The 23852-nt window shown below is 45.4% G+C and overlaps 1 protein-coding gene across 1 annotated transcript in view; it reads left to right on the top strand.

Annotated features, from left to right (window-relative positions):
* Positions 1–23852, top strand: part of LOC132822458 (copine-9-like) — a 405642-nt gene that overhangs the window by 377929 nt on the left and 3861 nt on the right. The window contains exon 20 of the mRNA XM_060835837.1: positions 20147–20220. Coding sequence (XP_060691820.1) covers positions 20147–20220 — 74 coding nt within the window. The remainder of the gene's footprint in view (positions 1–20146; positions 20221–23852) is intronic.

The raw sequence follows: 23852 nt of genomic DNA, 5'->3' as shown, positions 1-23852 counted from the left end.
TGCCATTTAATAATTCAGTGGAGGAATACTACAGCATGATTTGATAGAAGAATTTTTATTCACTCAGGGGGTGTGGGCATTGCTGGATGGACCAGCATCCATTGCCCATTCCGAGTTGCCCTTGAGAAGGTGATGGTGAGTTGCTTCAAATTCATGAGAGGACTGGGCAGAGCAAATGGGGAGAATTTGTTCCCATCTTTGTTTTTAGCTGTTCATGGGATGTGGATACCAACTGGTTTTTTCTTTGCTTATTTTGCCCCAGTACTCATGTTGTGTGTGTGCAGGTGTGAGACTCAGTGAGAGGCACAAGGTGCACGAATCTATATTCGATTTCCACCACCAGGAAGAAAGGAAACACCCGAGTGGCCAGTGACAAGCAGTACCCTTCACATCAAAGGGCAATGCCGTGTGATCAAACAGTGAAGGGGAGGGCAGGGACTAAATCAAAATAGAGTTGGAGGGGGAAATAATGCACTCCACTCCCTGCGGCACCCACTTCTCCCTGAACAACTCCAGGGTGTTGGTGGACACTGCGTGCTCCTTCTCCAAGGACACCAGGGCTCTAACGTAACTGTGGAAGAGGGGCAGGCAGTCGGCCCTAACGACCCCTCCATGGCCCACTACCTGGACCTGTTTATGGCCAGTTTGGCCAGGACCAGGAGCAGACCTTCAGACCTGCCCTCCATACCGGGTGCCCGAAGAGCAGGAGCATGGGACTGAAGTGCAGCTAAAAAGCAGAGGAGGAGGTTTTTAAGAAAATCAAAAAAGGGAGTGCAAATGCCCACACCCAATATACACGTGATCCACGGACTCCACAGCATCACAGAACAAGCAGTTGGGCTGGGAGTCCGTGAACCACCGCAATCTGCGATTGCAGGGGACTGATCCCTGAGAGAAAGGGGGAGGACTCCTGCGTAGAGAGCTCTCCACTGGGATCACCACCACCCGGTGGCAAATGGGCATGCTAAGACATGTCCGGACAGTGCATGAGGGAGAAGAGGTGGACGGTGTGCAGCACCAGTCTCTACAGGGCTGGCATTTTTACCCCTGAAAAAAAGGGAACAAAATTAAAATTCCAAGAGGTGGCTCAGGTTGTGGGGCACAGGCTCCCGCGGGAAGTACGGGACCTTGGGGCCAATGTGAAATTCCGTCCGGGCTCGGGTGAGCACAGACGGGGTCCCACCACACACCTGAGCATCCTCCAACTGGTGCACTACGTCGGGTCTGAGTACCGCTGTTTTAAGGCGTCGGATGTCTACCGCTGCCCTGCTCGCTATGTCCTGCGGCAGCGTCCAGCACAGGCCCCCAACACTCAGCACGTCCCCGACCCTGGTCACCCTCGCCACCACGGCCTTCCCCTCCGACAGCCACTCGAACCCGCAAGTATGGAGGTGCAGATTCCTAGCAACGGCTCACTGACAACAGCCGCTACTCCTGCCAAAAGGGTAGGTGCGATGCGATTCGATTCGACCATGTTCCAGACAGTGATCAGGTCCTGGTAAAAGACAGGCAGCATCTTGAGGGTGACCTCCAAACCGGCACGGTCGACGAACAGGAGCTACGTGTCGTAGTCGAGGTTACGCACCTGGCGGAAAAAATATGTTGCCAGGGCGCACCACCGAGGAGGAGGCTCAAGGTAAAGGTAGCGCTGCAAGGTCTGAAGGCAGAACATCGCGACCTGCGTGCGGACGCACACCAGCGACTGACTGCCCTCCTCAATAGGGAGCCTCAGAACCTGCGCAGCAACCCAGTCATCTTTTTGTCCCAGAAGAAGTCGACCAACGTTCTCTGGATGTCAGCGACAAAGGCAGGAGGAGGGACCAAAGTGACCAGCCGGTACCACAGCATGGCAGCCACCAGCTCCTGTAAGATAGCACTCGGAGCAGTCCTGTCCAGCCGGGCTGAGGTAGACCCCCAAGTGGAGGTGGTGGGTGGTACTCCAGCTGAGTGAATAGAGCTGGCTGGACAGGGGGCAGCCTTGGCGCACTCCTCCCCCGAAGCGAAGGGGCGCTGTCAGGGACCCGTTAACTTTAACTAGACATGCTACGGCAACGTACAAAAGTCGGATCTGGACAACGAACTGCGTCCCAAACCCAAATGCCCGCAGAGTCCCGAGCAGGTACTTGTGATCGACCCTGTCGAACGCCTTCTCCTGGTCGAGAGACAGGAAGGCGCTTGGCAGACCAGCCCGTCGACAGAAATGAATCAGGTGCCAGACCAGGTGGACGCTGTCGTGTATCCTCCGGCCTGGGACCATGTAGGACTGGTCCGGGTGAATCATGTGGGCTAGCACGGAAGCCAGGTGAGAAGACAACACCCTGGCGAAGATTTTGTAGTCTGTGCTGAGGAGGGAGACCTGAACGCCAGTTCTTCAAAAAACAAAGGTCCACCTTCTTTGGCAGCAGGACGATGATAGCCCTGCGCCAAGAAAGGGGCAGCTCTCCAGCATTTAGACACTCCCCTAGGGCCTGTGCGTAGTCGCTCCCCCCCGGACATCCCAGAATGCCCTGAAGAACTCCACAGTCAACCCACCCAACCCCGGGGATTTGCCCTTCGAGAGCACCGGCCAGCTCCTCTAAGGTGACAGGAGTGTTGAGCCTTTCGGCGTCCTCCGGGCCGAGCTACGGCAGGTCCTCGCAGAACTCTGCGAGCATCCTCGCTGAATGGATGCTGAGAGAACCGAGCCATGTAATAGTTTCGGACATGGGCCCTGATACCCTCCGCATCCGAGACGAGGGACCCGTCATCGGCCAGCAGCACAAGAAGCTGCTGACAGGTGCCACGCCTTTTTTCCAGCGAGTAGGAGGAGGGGAGCTGCGGTCCAGGTCCTGGAGGAGCTGGATCCACGACCTCACGTACTCGGCCTGAGCCCAGATGAGCTGCAGGTCCTGGAGCGTGGCCGCCTTCTCTTCGTACACCCCGCGCAGGGCCGGGTCCGCGTCGGGCTTACCGAGGCATGACTCCAGGTCGAGCATCTCCCTCTCCAACTCCCAGATCCTGGATTTCCGCCTCATTGTCGACTCCCTCGCGTACTCCTGACAGAAAACAACAGACGTGAGCCTTGCCCACCTCCCATCTTAGCCTCAGGGAGAGGAAGCTTCCACGTTTCCTTCTCCAGCCGGCCCTGAAATGATGAAACGAGTCCCGGAACCGCTTGTCCTCCATCAGCAGGTTGTTAAAGTGCCAGTACGCAGAGCCGAGCCTGGCGCCAAACGGAAGGAGTTCCGCCCACACCAGGTGATGGTCTGTGCACAACTCCTGCCACGCGGAGGCCATCGGAAAACAGGCGGCGTACACCCATGAAACGTACAGGCAGTTGATTCTGGATGCTCCGACCCCAGGCCTCACGAAGGTGAAGGCGATGGAGTCATGATGGAGATTCCACCAGACGTCCACCATGTCGAAGGACTTGACCAAGTCCCCTAACCTCCTTCTCGATGCCCAACCAGCGTGGGCAAAGCCGTGGTCCCTGTCCTCGGGGACGCAGTTAAAATCTTCCCCGAGGACGACGCACTGGCTCTCGTCGGAGGCGAGATGAGCAGACACTTCTCCAAAGAGACTTGCTTGCCTCGCCCCGGCCAGCGGAACATAGACGTTCACCAAGTGAAGCACCGGGCCTCCCAGCCGAACCGTCAGGTGAAGCAAACGGCCTGGCACGGGCTCCCTGATCCCCAAAATCTCTGTCTGAAAATGCGGGGCCAACAAGATAGCCACCCCGCCAGATCTGTGGGTGAGGGGGCTCATGTAGACCCACCTGTCGCCACTCCAGGAGCCAGGTGTCTTCGTCTCCCAGGTAGTGTGGGTTTCTTGCAGGAAGCACATCACATACCTCCCATCCCGAAGGGCTGAGAGGGTCTGGAATCTGCACTGTGACTCCCTGCTGCTGTTGATGTTGAGGCTGGCTATAGTTGTCTTCATGTCGGAAGCGTTGTACTACCACCACCAGTACACAGTTAAAAAACCTATATATACACACACACACATTTACTGGGAGGATGAGGGAGGGGCACAGAAGTCCCTCACCCTCACCAGGAGTGCCCCCAGGAAGTTCCTGACTCGCTTTTGCTCATTCACGTCGAGTCCAGGTGCCTGGCGAGCAGCATGGGCCGACCAGTAAACTCTTTCGAAGGAGCTCCAGCGGTCGAGTGCCAGTTGGGCTCTATCCCGGCGACTCAGAGTTTCCTCGACAAACACCCAGAGCTCCTCGATGGGGATGAGGGGAGATTGGTGGGGGCACCTGGGACTCAAAAATATCACTGGAGACAGACTCCGCATCATCCCCAGTTCCGCCACCGATCCCGAACCCTCCTCCGGGAGGTCACCCTCAGTCACCGACCCTTCCCCAACCGAGAGAATAGCGGCTGGTCCAGCACCACCAACTGGCCTCAAACCCCTGGTGACCCCACCCCCAGGGTCACCGGTGGTAGCTTCCTCAGCACACCCCTTCCCAGAATACCCCAAGTTCTGGTCATCGGGCGGCAGAAGCTCAGGGCCCCGCCCGACGACCAGGCTCCTCCTGACACCAGGCTCCTCGGGGAAAAGGTCCTCCCCCAGGGCCAAGGTCCCCAGAAAAACAAACAGTCTGGGAGGGAGGAGCGAGGATAACACCTTCCTCCTCTCCACCATTCGATGACCCAGCAAAGGGTTCTCTGTTGTCACCCACACCACAGCCCATGTGGTTATTAAAGTCCTCCCCAAGGGCCAGAGTGGTTGAGGCAGCAGAATGCCCTGCTGTAGTCCCTGGGGGTTTGGGTAGGTTAGGCCACAGTGCAGGACAGTCAAGAAGCACCATAGGCTCATCACCTGGAAAGGGACAGCTACACCAGCATGCTGCTGGAGTATCTCTCCCCTCCAAGGACCAGCACCTCTTCCCCAGAGAGGCAGGGGGGAATTTATGGGTCTTCCCCTCCCCACCTGTCTTGGTGGTCATGGGGCCCGAGGTCCCTCCCTCCAGCCTTTCCCAGAATACAATAGGCTGGGGAAGACAGGGGGTGCGGCCAGGGTCAGCTGTGTCACTTCCTGCCCCACCCCACCCCGGGTTTATCAGGTGATGGAGGTGATGGTGGGGATAGCAGGGGCCCTGTTCCCTCTCCGGGGCCTAGAGGCACAGTTGCTGCAGCAATGGTGGTTCCTTCCAGGTTAGTGCCAGGGTGTGGCTGGGCTCAGGGGCCCCTGGGCCAGGTGTTGTAGTGTCAGAGGCAGGCGTTGAATCCCTAGGAGTTTCTGTATTGGGGTGGGGGGTGGGGTCAGGAGCAGGTATGGGTTTGGGAGTTAGGATTCCTGTGCTGGGGCAACCCTGGCATAGCCACAAGGGCATTGTCATGCCAGAGTGGGGTGGGTCATGGGCTAGGTGTGGGAAGGGGATAGGGTGGTCTCCCCATGGGCAGCCCTGGCACGTTGGACCTTCCTGAGTGCCTTCCGGCCAGCCGGACGCTCACCCCCCTCCCTGCCAGAGGCTGAGGCATTGGAAGCCTCTGGCTTAGTCCCCACTGCCAGGGTGTGTGGTGTTGACTTCAGGGGAGGGAGAGTGGGTGCAGCGGTGCCACCCTCAGCCATTGGTGTGGGCTGGGTATCCTTCTGGGTGGGGCAGTTTTTTCTAATGTGCCCCACCTCGCAGCACAGGTGACACCGCACATCGTCCACCATCCAGAAGACACGGTAGGCCTTACCCTCGTGTAGGAGGGTGAAAGAGCCCTCTGTGATCTCCTCCCGGGCCAAGCAAATGAACACCTGATGTCGGAAGGAGTATACATGCCGGAGAGCAGGGTCCTTCGGACTGAGCAGGAGTGGTTGGACGCCTGACCGGATCTCCCCCAAAGCATTAAGGTGTGGAAGAAGGAGCTTACTGGCAATGAAAGGCGGGACGTTGGAGATCACGATCCTCTGTGCCATAACCTCCAAAGGGTCAACGGGCAGATATGTCCAGCCCACAGTGAGCCCCCTCTCCAAGGCCAGTAGACCACCTGCTCTCTCTTCAGGAAAAAGACGGCCTTCCCGTACATCTGAGCCACAGCAGGCCTTGATGGTCATATTTGGGGGGGTGGGGGGGGGAATGGGCCTTTAAACCCAGGTGTTTAGTCAGGTGCCTGAATGGGGTTGCGGTTGCAGCCGGGGTTGGGACAGCCGAGCCTAAGGCAGCGGCTACCCCGGCGTAGGTACGGCTGGGCCCTACAACCTTCGGGCTTGCCATACTCTGCTGCTGGATGTTGGTAGGTCCCAGGCAGCAGCGGTGGAGGTGGGCCTCTGGCAGCAGCAGTGGCGGAGGTTCTGGGGAGGTGCCCAAGGTGAGTCCCAGGCAGCAATGATGGAGACCGGCCTCGGGCAACATCAGCAGTGGAGGCAGGCCTCGAGCAAGTCCCAGATAGGCCCTTGGTCGCAGCGGTGGGGGCAGACCTGTTGGGGAGGGTCCCCAAGGCAAGTCCCAGGCAGCAACAATAGAGGTGGGCCTCCAGCAGTAGCAGTGGTGGAGGTTGTGGGGCGGGGCCCGAGGCAAGTCTCAGGCAGCGATGGTGGAGACAGGCCTCCGCGTTGGAGGCAGGCCTCGGGCAAGTCCTAGGCAGCCCCTTGGTCGCAGCAGTGGGGGCAGACCTGTTGGGGAGGGTCCCCAGGACAAGTCCCAGGCATCCCCAAAATTTAGGCCCAGGCAGCAGCAGTGGAGGTGGGCCTCTAACAACAACAGCAGCAGCAGTGGAGGTCCTGGGAGGGGCCCAAGGCAAATCCCAGGCAGCAGCAGTGAGGCAGGCCCCAAGCAGTAACAGCTGAGGCAGGTCTGGGCGGGGTCCCAGAGACCAGCAGTGACACTCCCTTGACCTGGGTGAGGCCCAGGCTGCAGCTCCAAAAGTCAGCCCAGTACTCAGAACTCTCACTTCCTTCTGCCTCTGCCGCCTCCTCCTTCTTCATCTCCTTCTTCCTTCCTTCAGCTGGTCCAGGGATAGTCCCCTTCCTCTCAGACCCCTTCAAGGAGGAGAGTCCTTGCACATGCACACACTCGCGCTGATCCAGCTCTCGAAAGGAAACACCTGAGTGGCCAGTGACAAGCAGTGTCCTTCACATCAAAGGACAATGCTGTGTGATCAAACAGTGAAGGGGAAGGCAGGGATTAAATCAAAATAGAGTTGGAGGGGGAAATAATGCACTCCACTCCCTGCGGCGCCCATCTCTCCCTGAACAAATCCAGGGTGTTGGTGGACACCGCGTGCTCCTTCTCCAAGGACACCCGGGCCCTAACGTAACTGCAGAAGAGGGGCAGGCAGTCAAATGCCACCTGTTTTGTTGCTGTGCACAATCACTTCACTTAAATACCTTCAATTAATTTATCGGCAACACTTATTGCACACTTAAAGGTGACAATTTGTGCACATAGCCCGTGCAATTACTCTGGGTTGGTGTGCAGAATACAAAGAATGATGTCGAGAGGTCCATTAGGAATTTGGGGTATATACTGTGCAAAATCAATAACACAATCAGGCATCCAGCTGTATGGTCAGTATATGAAAGGGGCTACTGACTGGATGTCACTAGGCCTGTAGATTTGTTTTGCGGCCAGCTGGAGAGTTCAAGAAAAAGTTGTCCACAAAACGTAATGATATTTTGGTGCACTGTTGACCCATTGGAACATAAAAATAGCACACTTGTCTTACAAACAGAGAAGGATCCACAATATCGCAAATCATTCACATTTAATTGAGAGTGGCAACAGTGCAGAATGTACTTTGGATGGGGGATCTCCGTGTCCAAGAGTGGCTTGGCAGCAACATTACTATTTGAGTCCTAAAGGATATTGCCAAGCCGAGCAATAAGAGAACAGACTAGAGGGATAGATATAGAGTCATAGAGTTCTACAGCACAGAAACAGACTATTTGGTCCAACTCATCCCTGCCAACCAGACATCTTAAATTAATCTAGTCCCTTTTGCCAGCATTTGGGCCATATCCCTCTAAACCCTTCTTATTCACATACTTAACCAATCTGCCTGCTGCAGATGTCTGCTTCCATGACAGTATTGGTAAAACTGACCAAGAGAAAGTGAGGACTGCTGATGCTGGAGACCAGAGTTGAAAAATGTGGTGCTGGAAAAACACAGCAGGCCAGGCAATATCCGAGGAGCAGGAGAATCGACGTTTCGGGCATAAGCCCTTCTTCAGGAATACTGACCACAACACAAAGTTGGAACAAGTGGAAACAAAGTCCTGCCTTCACATTGAGAACACCTTATATCATGTTATGTGGGACTATCACCGTGCTAAATAGGATAGATTTCAAACAGATCTAGCAGCTCAAGATTGGGCATCCATATCAACTGCAAAAGAATAAAACTCCGACTAATCTGCAATCACATGGCCCAGCAAAGCTCCACGCTACCCCTCCCATCAAGCAAGGAGATTAACCCGGGTTTATTGAAGAGTGAATGAGACCAATTCAGGAGTAGCACCAGGCATACTGAAAAACCTGTGAAGCTATTAAACAGGACTACTGCATGTCAAACAGCATAAACAACAAGGGATATAACTAAGATATTCCATGATCAATAGATGAGATCAAAGCTCTACAGTCATAGGGTCATACAACAAAGATAGTCCCTTTGGCCCATGTCCAAGCTGACTAACATCAAATTAAACTAACTCCATTTGCCTGCACTTGGTTCATAGTCTACAATGCTTTAGTATTGTAAGTGCTCATCCAGATGCTTCTTAAATATTGTAAGAGTTTCTGTCGCCACCATCCTCTCAAGGAACACATTCTATATTTCTCCCACCCTCTGGGTGAAAAAGGGTTTCTCAGGTCTCCTCTAAACCATTTGCTCCTCACCTTGAACTTGTGCCATTTGGTCTCTGTCACATCTTCTGGCAGGAAGAGATTCGCATGGTCTACTTTGTCTGTACCAATCATAATTTTGTATGCCATAATCAGATGACCCCTTAGCCTCCTCTGCTCCATGGAAAACATATTCAGTCTCTGCTCATGACTGAGACTTTTCATTCTGGCAACATTCTGATGATTGCCTTTGCACCCTCTTCAATGCAATCACCTCCTTCTGATAATATGGCATCCAAAATTACACACTGTATTCCAGCTTTTAAAACCAATGTTTTAAAAAGTTGCAACAAGATTTCTTTGCTCCTATATTCCATGCTCTGGCAAATGAAGGCAGGCATCAAATATGTCATCTTCACCATACTGTCTGCCTATGCTGACACCTTCAGGAATCTATGGACTTCTTGGGATTAAATTCCATCTGCCATGGCTGTGCCCAATTTACCAGCTAATGACTATCAGACAGAAGCCTACTAATCTAAGCCATCTGAAAGCTTACTAATTATACCTTCAACATTCACAGTCAAGTCATTAATGTAAATAACAAACAGCAAGGGTCCCTGTAATGAATGCTGTGGTACACTGCTTCCCATTACAAAAATAGCCATCCACCATCACTTTTGTTTTCTATTTGTAAGCCAATTTTGGATCCAGTTTGCCAACTTGCCTCAGATCCTGTAGGTTCTTACCTTTTGCGGGACCTTGTCAAAGGCCTTACTGAAGTCCATGTAAATCATATCAATATATTTAGTTATCTTTTCAAAAAGCTCAATTAAATTGGTTATATAGAATCTTCCCCTAACAAATCTATATGGACTATCCCTGATCAATCCTTGCCTTTCCAAATATTGATTTATCCTCTTCTTCAGAACTTTTTCCAAGAACTTCCCTATCACTGACATCAAATAACTGGTCTATAATTACCTGACCTATCCCTACTTCCTTTCTTGAAAAAAAGGAACCATGTGGGCGGCACGGTGGCACATTGGTTAGCACTGCTGCCTCTCAGCACCCGAGACCCGGGATCCATTCCCACCTGAGGTGACTGACTGTGTGGAGTTTGCATTTTCTCCCCGTGTCTGTGTGGGTTTCCTCCGGGTGCTCTGGTTTCTTCCCGCAGTCCAAACATATGCAGGTTAGGTGAATTGCCTATGCTAAATTGCCCATAGTGTTAGGTGCAGGGGTAAATGTAGGGGAATGGGTCTGGGTGGTTGCGCTTCGGCGGGTCGGTGTGGACTTGTTGGGCCGAAGGGCCTGTTTCCACACTAAGTAATCTAATCTAATCTAATTATCTGACCTCCAGTAATCCACCTGTGGCCAGCAAGGTATTAAATATTTTCACCAGGAATCCAACAAATTCCTCTCTTGCATCCCCCATAGCAGTCAGGGATACATCTCATCAGGCACTGGAGATTTATGCATCTTTATGCCTGTTAAAGCATCAAATACTTCTTCATTATTAATCTTAACATGTTCTAGAATCTTACCATAGTGAATGCAGATGAGAAGTATTCATCTAAGATCTCATCTATGTCCATTGGCTCCACACACAAATTGTCCCTTTGGTTTCTAATAGGCTCAACCTTTTATCTGGTAATCCTCTTACTCTTAATATACCTATAAAAAGCCTTGGAGATTTTCTTGAACTCAACTACTGAAGATATTTCATGGCCCCCTCTTGCACTCCTCATTTCCTTTTAAAGTAAATCCCTGCACTTCCTATATTTTTGAAGGATCTCCCCTGTCTTTAATGCACTATACCTGACATATGCATCTTTCTTTTTCTTTACAAAACTCTCAGTATCCCTTGACATCCAGGGTTCCCTGGATCTACTGCCCTTGTACTTAATTCTTAGAGGAACACACTGGCCCTGAATTCTCATTATACTGCTTTTAAAAGACTCCTACTTTCAAATGTAGACTTACTAATTGCTGTCCCCAATCTATGTTTGCCAGACCCTGTCTAATGACATTGAAATCAGCCTTATTCCAGTTTAGGTACCTAATTTCTGCACTATCCTTATCCCTTTTGATAATGACATTGAAACTGACATAATTGTGGTTACTATACACACTGAAACTTAAACTACTTGACTGATTTCATTCCCAAGGATTAGTCTAGCCCTGCTTCACATCTAGTATGACACAGTACAATGTACTGGCACAAAAAGATCTCCTGAACGTACTTTAAAATTTCCACCATATCTGAATCTTTCACACTAGGGTGATCCCAGTTAGTGTCAGGAAAATTCAAGCCCCCACATCCACTCATGAATGATAGTGGACAATTAAACAACTTGGAGAAAGTGAGGACTGCAGATGCTGGAGATCAGAGCTGAAAAATGTGTTGCTGGAAAAATGCAGCAGGTCAGGCAGCATCCAAGGAGCAGGAGAATTGATGTTTCAGGCATAAGCTTATGCCCGAAATGCCGATTCTCTTGCTCCTTGGATGCTGCCTGACCTGCGTTTTCCAGCAACACATTTTTCAATTAAACAACTTGCAAACCATCCCCCATCCTCATATTCTTATTTTATAGACTATTCCCATTGCAATAAATGCTAAAATTTCTTCTTGGCTTTCAGAATGACTTGGTCTAAATTCCAGATGTGATAATAGATTGAGATAGCTTTCTCAAGTGCTGTATGAACGCTTTCAAACGTTTTGCTGCCTAGTTGTTAGAGTCCTCTTTATTTGTTGACAATCTTAAATTTTGCTCATCGTCAAATGTTCTACTCTGACCACTAGTGTGCTCCTAGATTATGATAACAAGTTGACAATGGACTCTTCCATTTAAATTTGCCTATAGCTCACCTGTGGCCTTTAAACTCTAAATTGTGCCAAAGTAGTATATGTAGGCTTTTAGATTGTGATAGTCATATTTAACCACACTTAGTGACAGGCATATTTAACAGTCAGGCTTGCTGTTACTTATTAGGTTTTCAATCAAATCTGTGAACATTTTGGCTTATTGTTTTATTTGTCATTCTTGGTACTGCCACAACATCAGAGCTTCCCTGTTCTCACTCAGGATTCTTTCCTTCTTGTTTCCAACTTTGCAGCTCTTCATTTTTCACATCTGACATGTTTTACAGTAAAATATTTGCGTTCATGTTTGGAAAAGTAGAGACCTTGAGGCCAGTTGAAGGAGCTTCAGGGTACTTGTGCACAAAACACATAAGCTAGCGCACAGCTGCAGTAGGTAATCAAAAAGGCTAATGAGATGTTGGCCCTTATTTCAAAGAGGTGTGAGTATAAGGTTAGGGAGGTCTGACTGCAACTATACAATGTGCTGGTGAGGACATATTTGAAGGATTGGGAGCTGTTTTGGTGCCCTAGTTTAGGGAAGGGTATTATTTAATTGGAGGCAGTTCAGAGAAGGTCATGAGGATGGCCCCTGGTATGGAGGAATTGTCTTATGAGCAAAGGCTAAATGAGTTGGGATTCTACTCACTGTAGTTTAGAAGAAAGAGGTGATCTCATTGAAACATAAAGGATTCTTAAAAGGCTTGACGGTAAATGCTGAGAGGATATTTTCTCTCATGGGAAAGCCTGGGACCAGAAGCTTAGTCTCAGAATAAAGGATTGCTAATTTAAGACTGAGATAAGGAGGAATTTCTCTTATAAAGTTGTAAGACTTTTTATCTCCTTGCGACAGAAAGCTGTGGGGGCAGAGTCCTTGTATGTATTTAAGGCTGAGATGGATAAATTCTTGATCGTAGGGGAATCAAGGGTTATAGAATAGGGCAGGAAAACGGACATGGGGACTGTAAATCAGCCAGGATTCTAGTGAGTGGCACAGAAGGCTTGAGGGGTGAAAAAGCTACTGCTCTTCGTATCTCGTTTGGTCATGCTGTAATATTTAACAGCCTGCACCAATGTAATACTGTCACAGTTTGCCTGTACTACTTCTCACTCTTACTCTCCACATGCTGTATCTCTTAATTGCTCTTTTAACCTTCTATTCCACAGTATAAATTTGCCTGAATATAAGTATCTTTTGTTTCTCCATTAATTTACTTCACTTCCAATTCTCACTGCAAATTTCGCTCCCTTCTCACCATTATTGCCTACGTAAATCCTCACTTAACTTTCTACATTTAATTTGGAATTGCAGAGAAATATAGACATGCCACCTTTGTTGATATCAGCCTGGAAGCACACCTTCTGTGCAGAATATTTCTCTCCTTAGAGAAACAAGTATAATCAGCTGGAAACTCTCCCTCTGATACCAATGATTTTTAAGATGGCCTCATTAGAATTATAGGCTCCCAGCCTGGGGCTGCTGGAGGATTTTGGAGGCAGTCATCATTTCAAAATTGACAAGGAAGCTGCTGCTTTTTGCTTGTCAATTTTGTATATTTGTTTTGACATACAAAATCTTTGCCTTATAGCAGATGCCTTACAGCAGACACCCTACAGTTCAAGCTTGGTTGATAATTCATACCGGACTCTAATTAATCTACAATCTCGGAAGAATAATCCATAATTGCATGTTCTCCACTCAGTCTGCTATTGCTATTCTCTTTTGGACACAATTTGGTGGAATTGGTGACCATTGGCAAAGTCCCTCAGTGCAGGGTGATACAGAAGGTGAAGTCATATGGGATCCAGGGTGAGGTGGTAAGATGGATGCAGAATTGGCTTGGTCATAGAAGGCAGTGAGTGGTGATGAAAAGGTATTTTTCTGACCAGACATCTGTGACCAATCATGTTTTGGAGGGATCCCTGTTGTTTGTAATACATATAAATGATTTTGAGGAGAATGTGAGTAATTTGATTATTAAGTTTGCAGATGACACAAAGGGGAACTGCAGATCAAGAGGAGAACTGCCAGAAATTGCAGCAGGATGTAGATGGGTTGGAAACTTGGGTGGAGGGATGGCAGATGGAATTTAATCTAGACAAATGCAAGGTGATGCATTTTGGAAGGTCTAGTGCAGGAGAGAAGTATACAGTATATGGCAGAAACCTGAAAAACATTAACATACAGAGGGATCTAGGTGTATGGGTTCAAAGTTTGCTGCAGGTAGCAACACAAGTGGATAAGGTAGTCAAAAAGGTAAATGGAATGCTTGCCTTCACTGGTCATGTTGCAGCTGTACAGAACTTTAGGTAGGCCACATTTGGAATATTGTGTACAGTTCTGGTTGCCACATTACCAGAAGGATATAGAGGCTTTGGAGAGGGTATGGAAATGATTTATCAGGATGTTGCCTGGTTTAGCGAGTATTGACTATGAGGAGAGATTGAACAAATTTTGTTTGTTTGCTCTGGAACATTGGAGGATGAGGAATGACCTAATGGAGGTTTGCAAAATTATGACAGACATGGATAAAATGGATAGTCAGAGTCTTTTTTCCAAGGTTGAAAGGTCAGGTATTAAAGGACATAGGTTTAGGATAAAAAGGGGGAAATGTTAAAGACGTAAGTGGCGAATATTTTACACGGGAGGAAGTAAGTGCCTGGAATGAGCTGCCAGTGAAAGTGGTAGAAGCAGATCTAATAGCAATGTTTAAGAGACATGTTGACAAGTACATAAATAGAGGGATACTGACCATGTAGAGGAAAAAGGTTTTTAGTTTAAAAAGGTGTCGTGTGTCGGCGCAGTCTTGGTGGGACAAAAGGGGGTGTTCCTGTGCTGACATGGGCCATTCTGCACAAATGAAATGTTCAATTTTTTTACAAATACAGATGTGAACTATTACTGAGAAGTATAAGACCTAAAAAATAAAACACCCACCACTTGGTGCTTATTGTGCAAGAAATGTGCCAATCTATACTCAATCCCGGCTTCAATTCAGAATGGTGTCCTTGACTGAGTGAACTCCACCAGAAATTCTCCTTGTGTTTGCTTTCCTGGAAATAAGTGTACATCTGTTGGTGCAAGATTAAGTTCACCTGCTATCTCTCTTATGGTCAAGAAATGTACTGGCACATACTATCAACAGAAGGTTGTTGTTAACTTTCACAAAGTATCAGATAGCACCTAAAGTTATAGAATCATATTCCCACAAAGGTTGGGGAGAACCAGAAAACGATATTCACAAATTTAAAAAGTGAAAAGTATCCAAACATTGTTAATTTTAATACATTCCAATTACTTGATATTCAAACTAAATTGAAATTCCCTCCTACACCTGGTTACAGCAGGCCTCCATTGTCAGACCTTCACATTGTAATGCACTTGTTGCTTTGCCAAGAACTGAGATGCTGAAAAGATGAGAAAAAGATAGGGTCTAAGACTTTGGTAAGACAAACAAAATGCAGGATTCTCATTTACAATGCATCACTGATTGGCATCATCTCCGTAACCTGCAGGTTTGAGGCTGATGAGCATTTCTGCTGGGATGTGAGTGTGCAAATTCACACATCATCTCCAAACTTGGTGCCAAAAAGAAATGTCATAAACTGGCATATTGGGAGGGAACTGACTTAACCAACTCATTGGTGCCCCAGAGCAAATTTCCTGGAACAGTTTCCATTTACATTTAGGAGAAGGTGGTGTCAATAGTATAGTTCCTACTTTCCTAGTATTTCTGCCATTCCCAATGCCAATGAATACAAATTTTGTATAAATTGCTTGAGATGAGAAACTGGGAAACTTTACAGACCAACCATCGTTGAGTTCTACAAGGCTGAAATACCTAAAGCTGTGTGTATTTGTCATTCCCTAAAGAGGCTTTCATCCCAGTGTTATCTCCCTGATGTCACTGGGTAACTCATAATGATGTTTGCTTTGCCATCTGTTTTTCTTAGTCTATATGGAATTTATTCTCTATGAGCATTTCCATGTTTGATGCTACTACTTTTTAATTGATATATAACAAACCCACTGTAACATAGTCTCTTTTGTTCAAAACGTTTTTCTTTCATTCATCACAAGGTAGGGATATCATTGCATGTCCAGCATTTGTTGTCCTTCTGTAAATGCCAGGAGAAGGTAGTAGTACAACACCTCCTTGATTACAACTTTGTAGCTTGCTAGATAATTTTGGAAAGCACTTGAGAATAAGTTGTATTACTGTGGGTCTGGAGCCACATGTAAGTCAGACTGGTTAAAGATCTCAGAATTATTTCATGAAAGAACATAGCAAAACAAAAACAGAAATTGTGGGAGAAATTCAACAGGTCTGGCAGTATCAGTGGGAAGAAAGCAGAGTTAATGTAACAAGTCATGTACAGAACTAATGAAGGTTCACAAGACCTTGCGTGGCTTTCCTCCGGATGCTCTGGTTTGCTCCCACAATCCAAAAATGTGCAGGTCAGGTGAATTGGCCAAGCTAAATTGCCCGTAGTGTTAAGTGCATTAGTCACAGGGAAATGGGTCTGGGTGGATTACTCTTTGGAGGGTCGGTGTGGACTTGTGTGGCCAAAGGGCATGTTTCCCCACTGTAGGGAATCTAATCTAATCTCAGACTTGAAATATTATCTCTGTTTTCTCTCCAAAGATGTTGCCAGACCTACTGAGATTTTCCAGCAACTTCTGTTTTTGGTTTTTGCTGGAATGTTAAATAAGCCAGAGAATGAAGTAAATCTGGGGCAGAGGGGGCGTGTAGGATAGCTTTGGGACAATGTGAGATGGTGCTGATTGAGGGAGAGGCACTGAGTGTGAATCTCAGGATGTGGAGAAAGACAGCTGTCTGAGGAACGTTGAACCTGTGGATTTGAAACACGAAGGATGAAACTTCAGTTGGGAATCCATGTGGGGGTGAGTGTGAGCCGGAGGCAGTCCCTGAGGAGTGACATGGTTGTGAAAGCAATTTTTGACAAATACTTTGTCTGTGCACACTAATGGAATCAAATTAAATGCGAGAATATTGGGCCTGCAGTGTTGATTTCTAAATAATAAATAAATCCTTCCATTAATACTTTATTGTTTGCATTCAATATGTTGGTGTACACTAAAATATTCAGTCATTCGAGTATAAAAGATCTATAAGGGAGTAAAAATAAATACATTAATAGTCAACTAGAACACCTGAGGCTATCGGAATTTAATTCCCTTATGTCTAGATGGGGAATTTGTTTTATATTCATTTTTAAATAATGTAAAAATTGCAAATAAGAAATGTTTGTTTATTTCAATCATTTTTAAAAGGCTTCATACCATGCATATTTTTCTGTTGAGAATTTCACATTAAAAGGAATGCTTCACATTAATAATTAATTGTATTTCAGCCTTGTGGAACTCAATGATGGTTGGTCTGTAAAGTTTCCCAGTTTCTCATCTCAAGCAATTTATACAAAATTTGTATACGTTGGCATTGGGAATGGCAGAAATACTAGGAAAGTAGGAACTATACCATTGACACCACCGTCTCCTAAAATATGCTCGACCAGTGCTCTGGCAAATTTTATAAGTAGGAGCTAAAGAAAAGGCTTTAAACAAAATAGTGGAGGGCAAGAGATCATGTGGGGGAGTTACGGCAATGTAAAAGGAAGCAACTAGGGAATATAGCAGGTAGCCATTTGGATAATGATTACTAGAGGGTGACGGAAGGGACAGACCATTTAAACCTCAGAGTGTACCAGCAGATGCAGCTGGAAAATGAAAAACATGCTCAATGATACGGCTCTATATCTGAATGTGGTTGCTATTTAAAACAAAATGTTAGCATCGACAGAAATAAATATTTATGACATTGCAGGAATGTAATTGCAAGATAACAAAGGCTGGGACCTGAACATTAAAGGGTATTTGAGTTTTTGGAAAGACTAAAAGCTCAGAAAAGATGGTATGGTTCTGTTAATTAGAAGATCATTGATTCATGATCTTGATTTGAAAGCTCAAGAGATAGAGAAAAGAATTAGGAAAGGTATAAGGTCTCTTGTGGGAATAGTGTATAGACCTTCTAATCACACTGTAGGATAGAGTGCACGAGAAGAAATAACTGAGCTTTGTCATCATGGATTACTTTAACTTCCTTGTAGATTAGGCAAATTATTTTAGGAACGGTAGTCTGGAAACTGAGTTCATAGATTGTATTTAGGATGATTACTTCTTGCAGGACTTTATAAAGCCAATCTTAAAGCAGCCTATTCTGGACATGGTGATGGGCAAGACACTTGATTAATTAATAAACTGATAGTAAAGAAGCCTTTAGGTGGCAACGATTGTAACATAATAGAATTTCACATGAAGTTTGAAGATTAGACTTGAGGCAAAGACTAGTGTGTTAAACTTAGATGGAGGTGAGTATAAGGAAATGAAAACAGAATTGATTTGTGACTACATTAAAAGGCAGGATATTAAAGATGCAGTGGCAACTTCAAAGGAGCTACTTAATAATTCTAAGCAAAACATTATCCCAATGAGAAAGAACAATTCTTTGAGAAGGATGCATTATCCATGGATAAATAAACAAGTTATGAATAGTTTCACATTGAAATAACTCTGTATAATTCTGCAAAGATAAGTGCTGAGTCAGAAGATTGAACATTATTTAAGAACCGAAAAAAATTATAAATAGGCAGAAATTGGAGTACAAGAAAAAGCTAGCAAGAAATATAAAAGTAAAGATTGGAAGAGCATTTTACTTAAGCTACAAGTATTTTAAATGGAGAAGGGTAACTAAAGCTGATGTTTGTTTTGGGAAATTAAGGGGGGGGCGGGGCAATAGCCTAGTGGTATTTTCAGTGGACTATTAAACAGCGATCCTAGGGACCTGGGTTCAAATCCTGCTAAGGCAGATGGTGGAATTTGAATTTAATGGGGAATTTAAAAACCTGGAAGCAAGATTCTGACGATGACAAGAACCCATTGTCAATTGTGGAAAAAGTCCATCTGATTCACTCATGTCCTTTAGAGAAGAAAACTACCATCTTTACCTGGTCTGGCTGACATGCAACTCCAGACCACAGCAATGGGGTTAACTTTTAAAACTGCCCTCTGGACGATTAGAAATGGGCAATAAATGCTGGCCTAGCTAGTGACACTCTAATCCCTTGAATGAATTTTTAAAAATTAATAATGGCAAACAAAGAAACAGTAATCATGATGAAAGGATTTTTTGTGACTGTCTTCACTGGAACACTGAGAAAATTTCCCAAAAATACAAGACCCAGGAAGGACCATCAAACACAACAAAACTCTTCCAAGTGAGTGGTCAACATGCAAGAAATCAGTGGCCCTCATGATAAGGCAGAACAGGAAATTTTGGCGGTTGGCACTCATAATTAAAGTCACTGGCTATTCAGTTAGTTAAATACCACATAGCACCAGGTTATGGTCCAACAGGTTTATGTGGAAGTACGAGCTTTCAGAGTGCTGCTCCTTCATCAGGTAGCTAGTGGAGCAGGATCATAGGACACAAAGTTTAACCTGGTGTTGTGAGATTTTTTAACTTTGTCTACCCCAGTCCAACATCGGCACCTCCACATCATATTGAGTTAGTGGTAGGGCCCTGGCGAGTGTTACTGAACAAAGAGTTCGAAGTGGATTCACCGGTAGACGGGGTGGTGAAGAAGGTGTTTGGTATGCCTGCTTTCATTAGTCAGAACACTGAGTACAGAAATTGGGATATCATGTTGCAGCTGCACAGAACATTGGTGAGGCCTCTTTTATAATACTGTGTACAATTCTGGTAGCCCCTCTATAGGAAAGATGTTAAACTTGAGAGGGTGCTAAAAAGATTTAAAAGGATGTTGCTGGGATTGGCGGGTTTGAATTACAGGAGAGGCTGAAGAGACTGAAGCTTTTATCCCTGGAGCATTGGAGGATGAGGTTGACCTTAAAGTGGTTTATAAAATCCTTAGGGGTGTGAATAGTGTGAAGAGCCTTGGATGGGGGAGTCCAAAGCTAGTGGGCATAGGTTTAAGGGGAGAGGGGAAAGATTTTTTAAAAATCTGAGGAATAACTTTTTCTCGGAGAGGATGGTGAGTGTTTGGACTGAGAGAAATTGGTGGAGGCGGCTTCAATTACAACATTTAAAAGGCATCTGTGTGGGTTTATGAATAGGAACAGTTTAGAGGGATATGTGCCAAATGCTAGCAAATGGAACTAGGTCAGATTGTGGTGTCTGTTCGATGCGGATGTGTTGGACCAAAGGTTCTGTTTCTGTGCTGTAATGACTATATGACTCATGGATGGCATCTGGTGATATATTTTATATACCTATGGAGCTTTCTGTACTTTTAAAGAAAAATAATTTTTAATCAGCATTCTCTTTGCTGCCATATTGCCTGTGGCCTTTTCATATTATGTTGCATCCCTGGAAGGTTTGTAATATATAAACAAATATTGATATTAGGCTTTTTGTGGTAGTAAATTATACTAAAACATTAAATATTCTCTGAGTTATGAATTATTTTCTATGATCTTTTATTTGTAGCCATGGAGGAATTAGATGGAGATGAAGTTCGGATTTCCTCTCGGGGGCGTATTGCAGAGCGTGACATTGTCCAGGTCTGTGATGGGTAAATATTTAACACAATAGTACAGGTCAAAATCAGTTCAACTTGAGAAAAGTATAGGCTGATGAATAAAAGTCAGCACAGATTTATTAAGCACTTGTTTTTTGATAAACTTGATCAAATTCTTTGATGAAGTAATACAGGGGGTTGACAAAGGTGGTGCCTTTGTTGTGTATATGAACTGTTAATAGATTTCTGCTGAATAATAAGTTCACTATAAAAGTTTCATTTTGTGGGATTAATGGACAATGGCCGACTGGATACAAAGGGACAGAAACATGAAAATAATGGTGAAACGTGAAAAATTCAAACTAGAGTGAACTCCACAGTGGTTATCATAAAGGATTGCTATTGATACCAGTGTTCTTTTTGGTAGCTGTTAATGATCTGGACTTGGTTACTCAAAGCACTATTTCAATGTATGCAGATGTTATAAAACTCAGGTAAGTAATAAACTAGGTGGACAGTAATAACAGAAATCAGGAAAGAATAGACAAATGGTGAAATGGGCAGACACATGGCAGATAAAATTTAAAGCAGAGATGTGTTTTGGTAGGAAGATCAAAGAGAAGTAAGACACCCTAAATGGTACTATTTTAAAGGGATGTGGGAACAGAGGGATTTGTTTGTACCTGAGCAAGTCTCTGAAAGAGCAAGACAGGTTCAGAAAGCTTTTAAAAATCTAGAATATCTGATATTATTAACACAGTAGAATGGCAAGAAAGTTATACAAAACCTTGTGGAACATTGATTAGAGCTGAAAATTTTCACATTTTCAGCTTTGATCTCCAGCATCTGCAGACCTCACTTTTTACTCGAACATTGATTAGACTTCAGCTTGAGTATTATATTCAGTTCTAAGTACTACATTTTAGAAAACATTTTACGTCCTTCGAGAGAGTGAAGTTGAAATGTATAGAAATGATGCCAGGACTTCAGTTATGTAGCGAAACTGAAGAAATTGGGGTTGTTCTCAAAGGATAAGAGGGTGAAAAAGATTGGATAGAAACCTTCGGAATTACGGTGAAGCATATAAGGAAAAACGGTTTCCAGGGTCAAAAGGGTCACAAACAAGAGAATATAGATTGAAGGTTATTGACAAAATAAAATTTGAGAACTATGTGAGGAAGTTCTTTTTAACACAATGAATTGGGATATTGATTGCATCATTTTGATAGGATGATGCAAGTGGTAAAAGTCAACAGTAAATTTCAAAAGAAGGACAGGCAAATAAAAATGGCATGGTCATAGGGAAAGGTCAGTGGAATTAATGGGCTAGTTTTAGCATAGATACAGCACAGGCTGAGTGCCCCCACCCCCCACTCTGTATCCTTCTAGAATCCTTTGATAATAGGTGAGATATTCTTCCATTCAATAACACTGAGTTATTTGCACATTGTGTAACTGGTCACTGAGATTAGCGTCTTCGCTGGCTTCCACTCAGCCAAAGGAATGTTGAGAATTGCCTCAACCTGCATTAGAATTTCCAACACTCAAGTTGTTCGATCACTCCAGGAGTTGAAGATGAATCTCAAGAACACAGGGGACAAAAGCATTAATCATTTTTGATCAAGTCGTAAAACTATTGAAGTTTGTTATGACTGACCAGTTAACCTTCAAGTTGGTATTGGAAGGCAGTGAGTTGTGCAGCTGGAAATGCCGAGGGTCCAATGATGGGTGCTTCCCCCTTACCTGAGACGTGGTGACTCTCAGTTAAACACCATTGGTCATCTCTGCCTAATGAGACAGCAGCCCTTTGGTCTCACAGGACTATGGTAATTTTACATTTATTGGATAGAATAGGCACTTCAGCACTTGTCTGTACTGACAAAACAAAGTATGCAGCAGAAGACCCTATACTACACTGATGCGTCAAATCGAATGGCAACACCAAATCTATACGTATTACAGGACAAAGGGAATCAGAACATAGAACACAGACATAGAACAATACAGCATAGAACATGCCCTTCGACCCTCGATGTTGCGCTGACCTGTGAACTAGTCTAAGCCCATGCCCCTACACTATCCCATCATCATCCATATGCTTATTCAAGGACTATTTAAATGCCCCTAATGTGGCTGAGTTAACTACATTGGCAGGCAGGGCATTCCATGCCCTTAAAACTCTCTGAGTAAAGAACCTGCCTCTGACATCTATCTTAAATCTATCACCCCTCAATTTATAGCTATGCCCCCTCATAAAAGCCGACGTCATCATTCTCTGAAAAAATCTCTCACTGTCCACACTATCTAATCCTCTGATCATCTTGTGTGCCTCTATTAAATCCCCTCTTAGCCTTCTTCTCTCCAATGAGAACAGACCCAAGTTCCTCAGCTTTTCCTCATAAGACCTTCCCTTCAGACCAGGCAACATCCTGGTATATCTCCTCTGCACTTTTTCCAATGCATCCACATCCTTCCTGTAATAGGGCGACCAGAACTATACACAATATTCCAAGTGCAGCCACACTAGCTTTTTGTATAGTTGCAGCATGACATCACAGCTCTGGAACTCAATCCTTCTACCAATAAAACTTAACACACTGTATGCCTTCTTAACAGCACTATCAACCGAGGTGGCAACTTTCTGGGATCTATGTACATGGACACCAAGATCCTTCTGCACATCCACATTACTAAGAATCTTTCAATTGAACCACTATTCTGCCTTCCTGTTGTGAATCACTTCACATTTATCCGTACTGAAATCCACTTGCCACCTCTGAGCCCAATTCTGCAGTTTATCCAAGTCCCCCTGCAACCTGCAACATTCTTTCACACTGTCTGCCACTCCACTGACTTTAGTGTCACCTGCAAACTTATTAACCCATCCACCTACACCTGCGTCTAAGTCATTTGTAAAAATGACAAACAGCCGAGGTCCCAAAACAGATCTTTGTAGCACACCACTAGTAACCGGACTCCAGGCTGAAAATTTTCCATCAACCACCACTTGCTGCTTTCTTACAGAAAACTAGTTTCTAATCTAAACTGCTAAATCACCCTCAATCCCATGCCTCCACATTTTTTCCAAAAGCTTACCATGTGGAACCTTATCAAAGGCTTTACTGAAGTCCATGTACACCACATCAACTGCCCTACCTTCATCATCATGCTTGGTCACTTTCTCAAAAAGCTCAATGAGGTTTGTGAGACACAACCTGCCCTTGATGAAACCATGTTGACCATCTCCAATCAAATTGTTGCTTGCTAGATGATTATAAGTCCTATCTCTTATAATCCTTTCCAAAACTTTTCCGATAAGAGACGTATGGCTCACTGGTCTATAATTACCTGGGTCATCTCTACTGCCCTTGTTGAACAAAGGCACAACATTTGCAATCCTCCAATCCTCTGGTACAAAAGCTGCAGACAATGACAACTTAAAGATCAAAGCCAAAGGCGCCGCCATCTTCTCCCTAGCTTCCCAGAGAATCATCGTACAATCCCAGGGGACTCATCTACTGTCACACCTTTTAGAATTGATAACACCTCCTCTTTACTAACCTCAATCATTTCTAATCTAACAGCTCATATCTTCGTCTTCTCCTCTACAATATTCTCCTTTTCTTGAGTGAAACCAGATGAGAAATATTCATTTAGCACTTCTCCGATCTCCAC

This window comes from Hemiscyllium ocellatum, chromosome 14, assembly GCF_020745735.1.
Source record: "Hemiscyllium ocellatum isolate sHemOce1 chromosome 14, sHemOce1.pat.X.cur, whole genome shotgun sequence".
Classification (NCBI taxonomy): domain Eukaryota; kingdom Metazoa; phylum Chordata; class Chondrichthyes; order Orectolobiformes; family Hemiscylliidae; genus Hemiscyllium; species Hemiscyllium ocellatum.
Note: the sequence above shows the minus strand (reverse complement) of the source record. Positions and strands in the feature narration are given on the sequence as shown.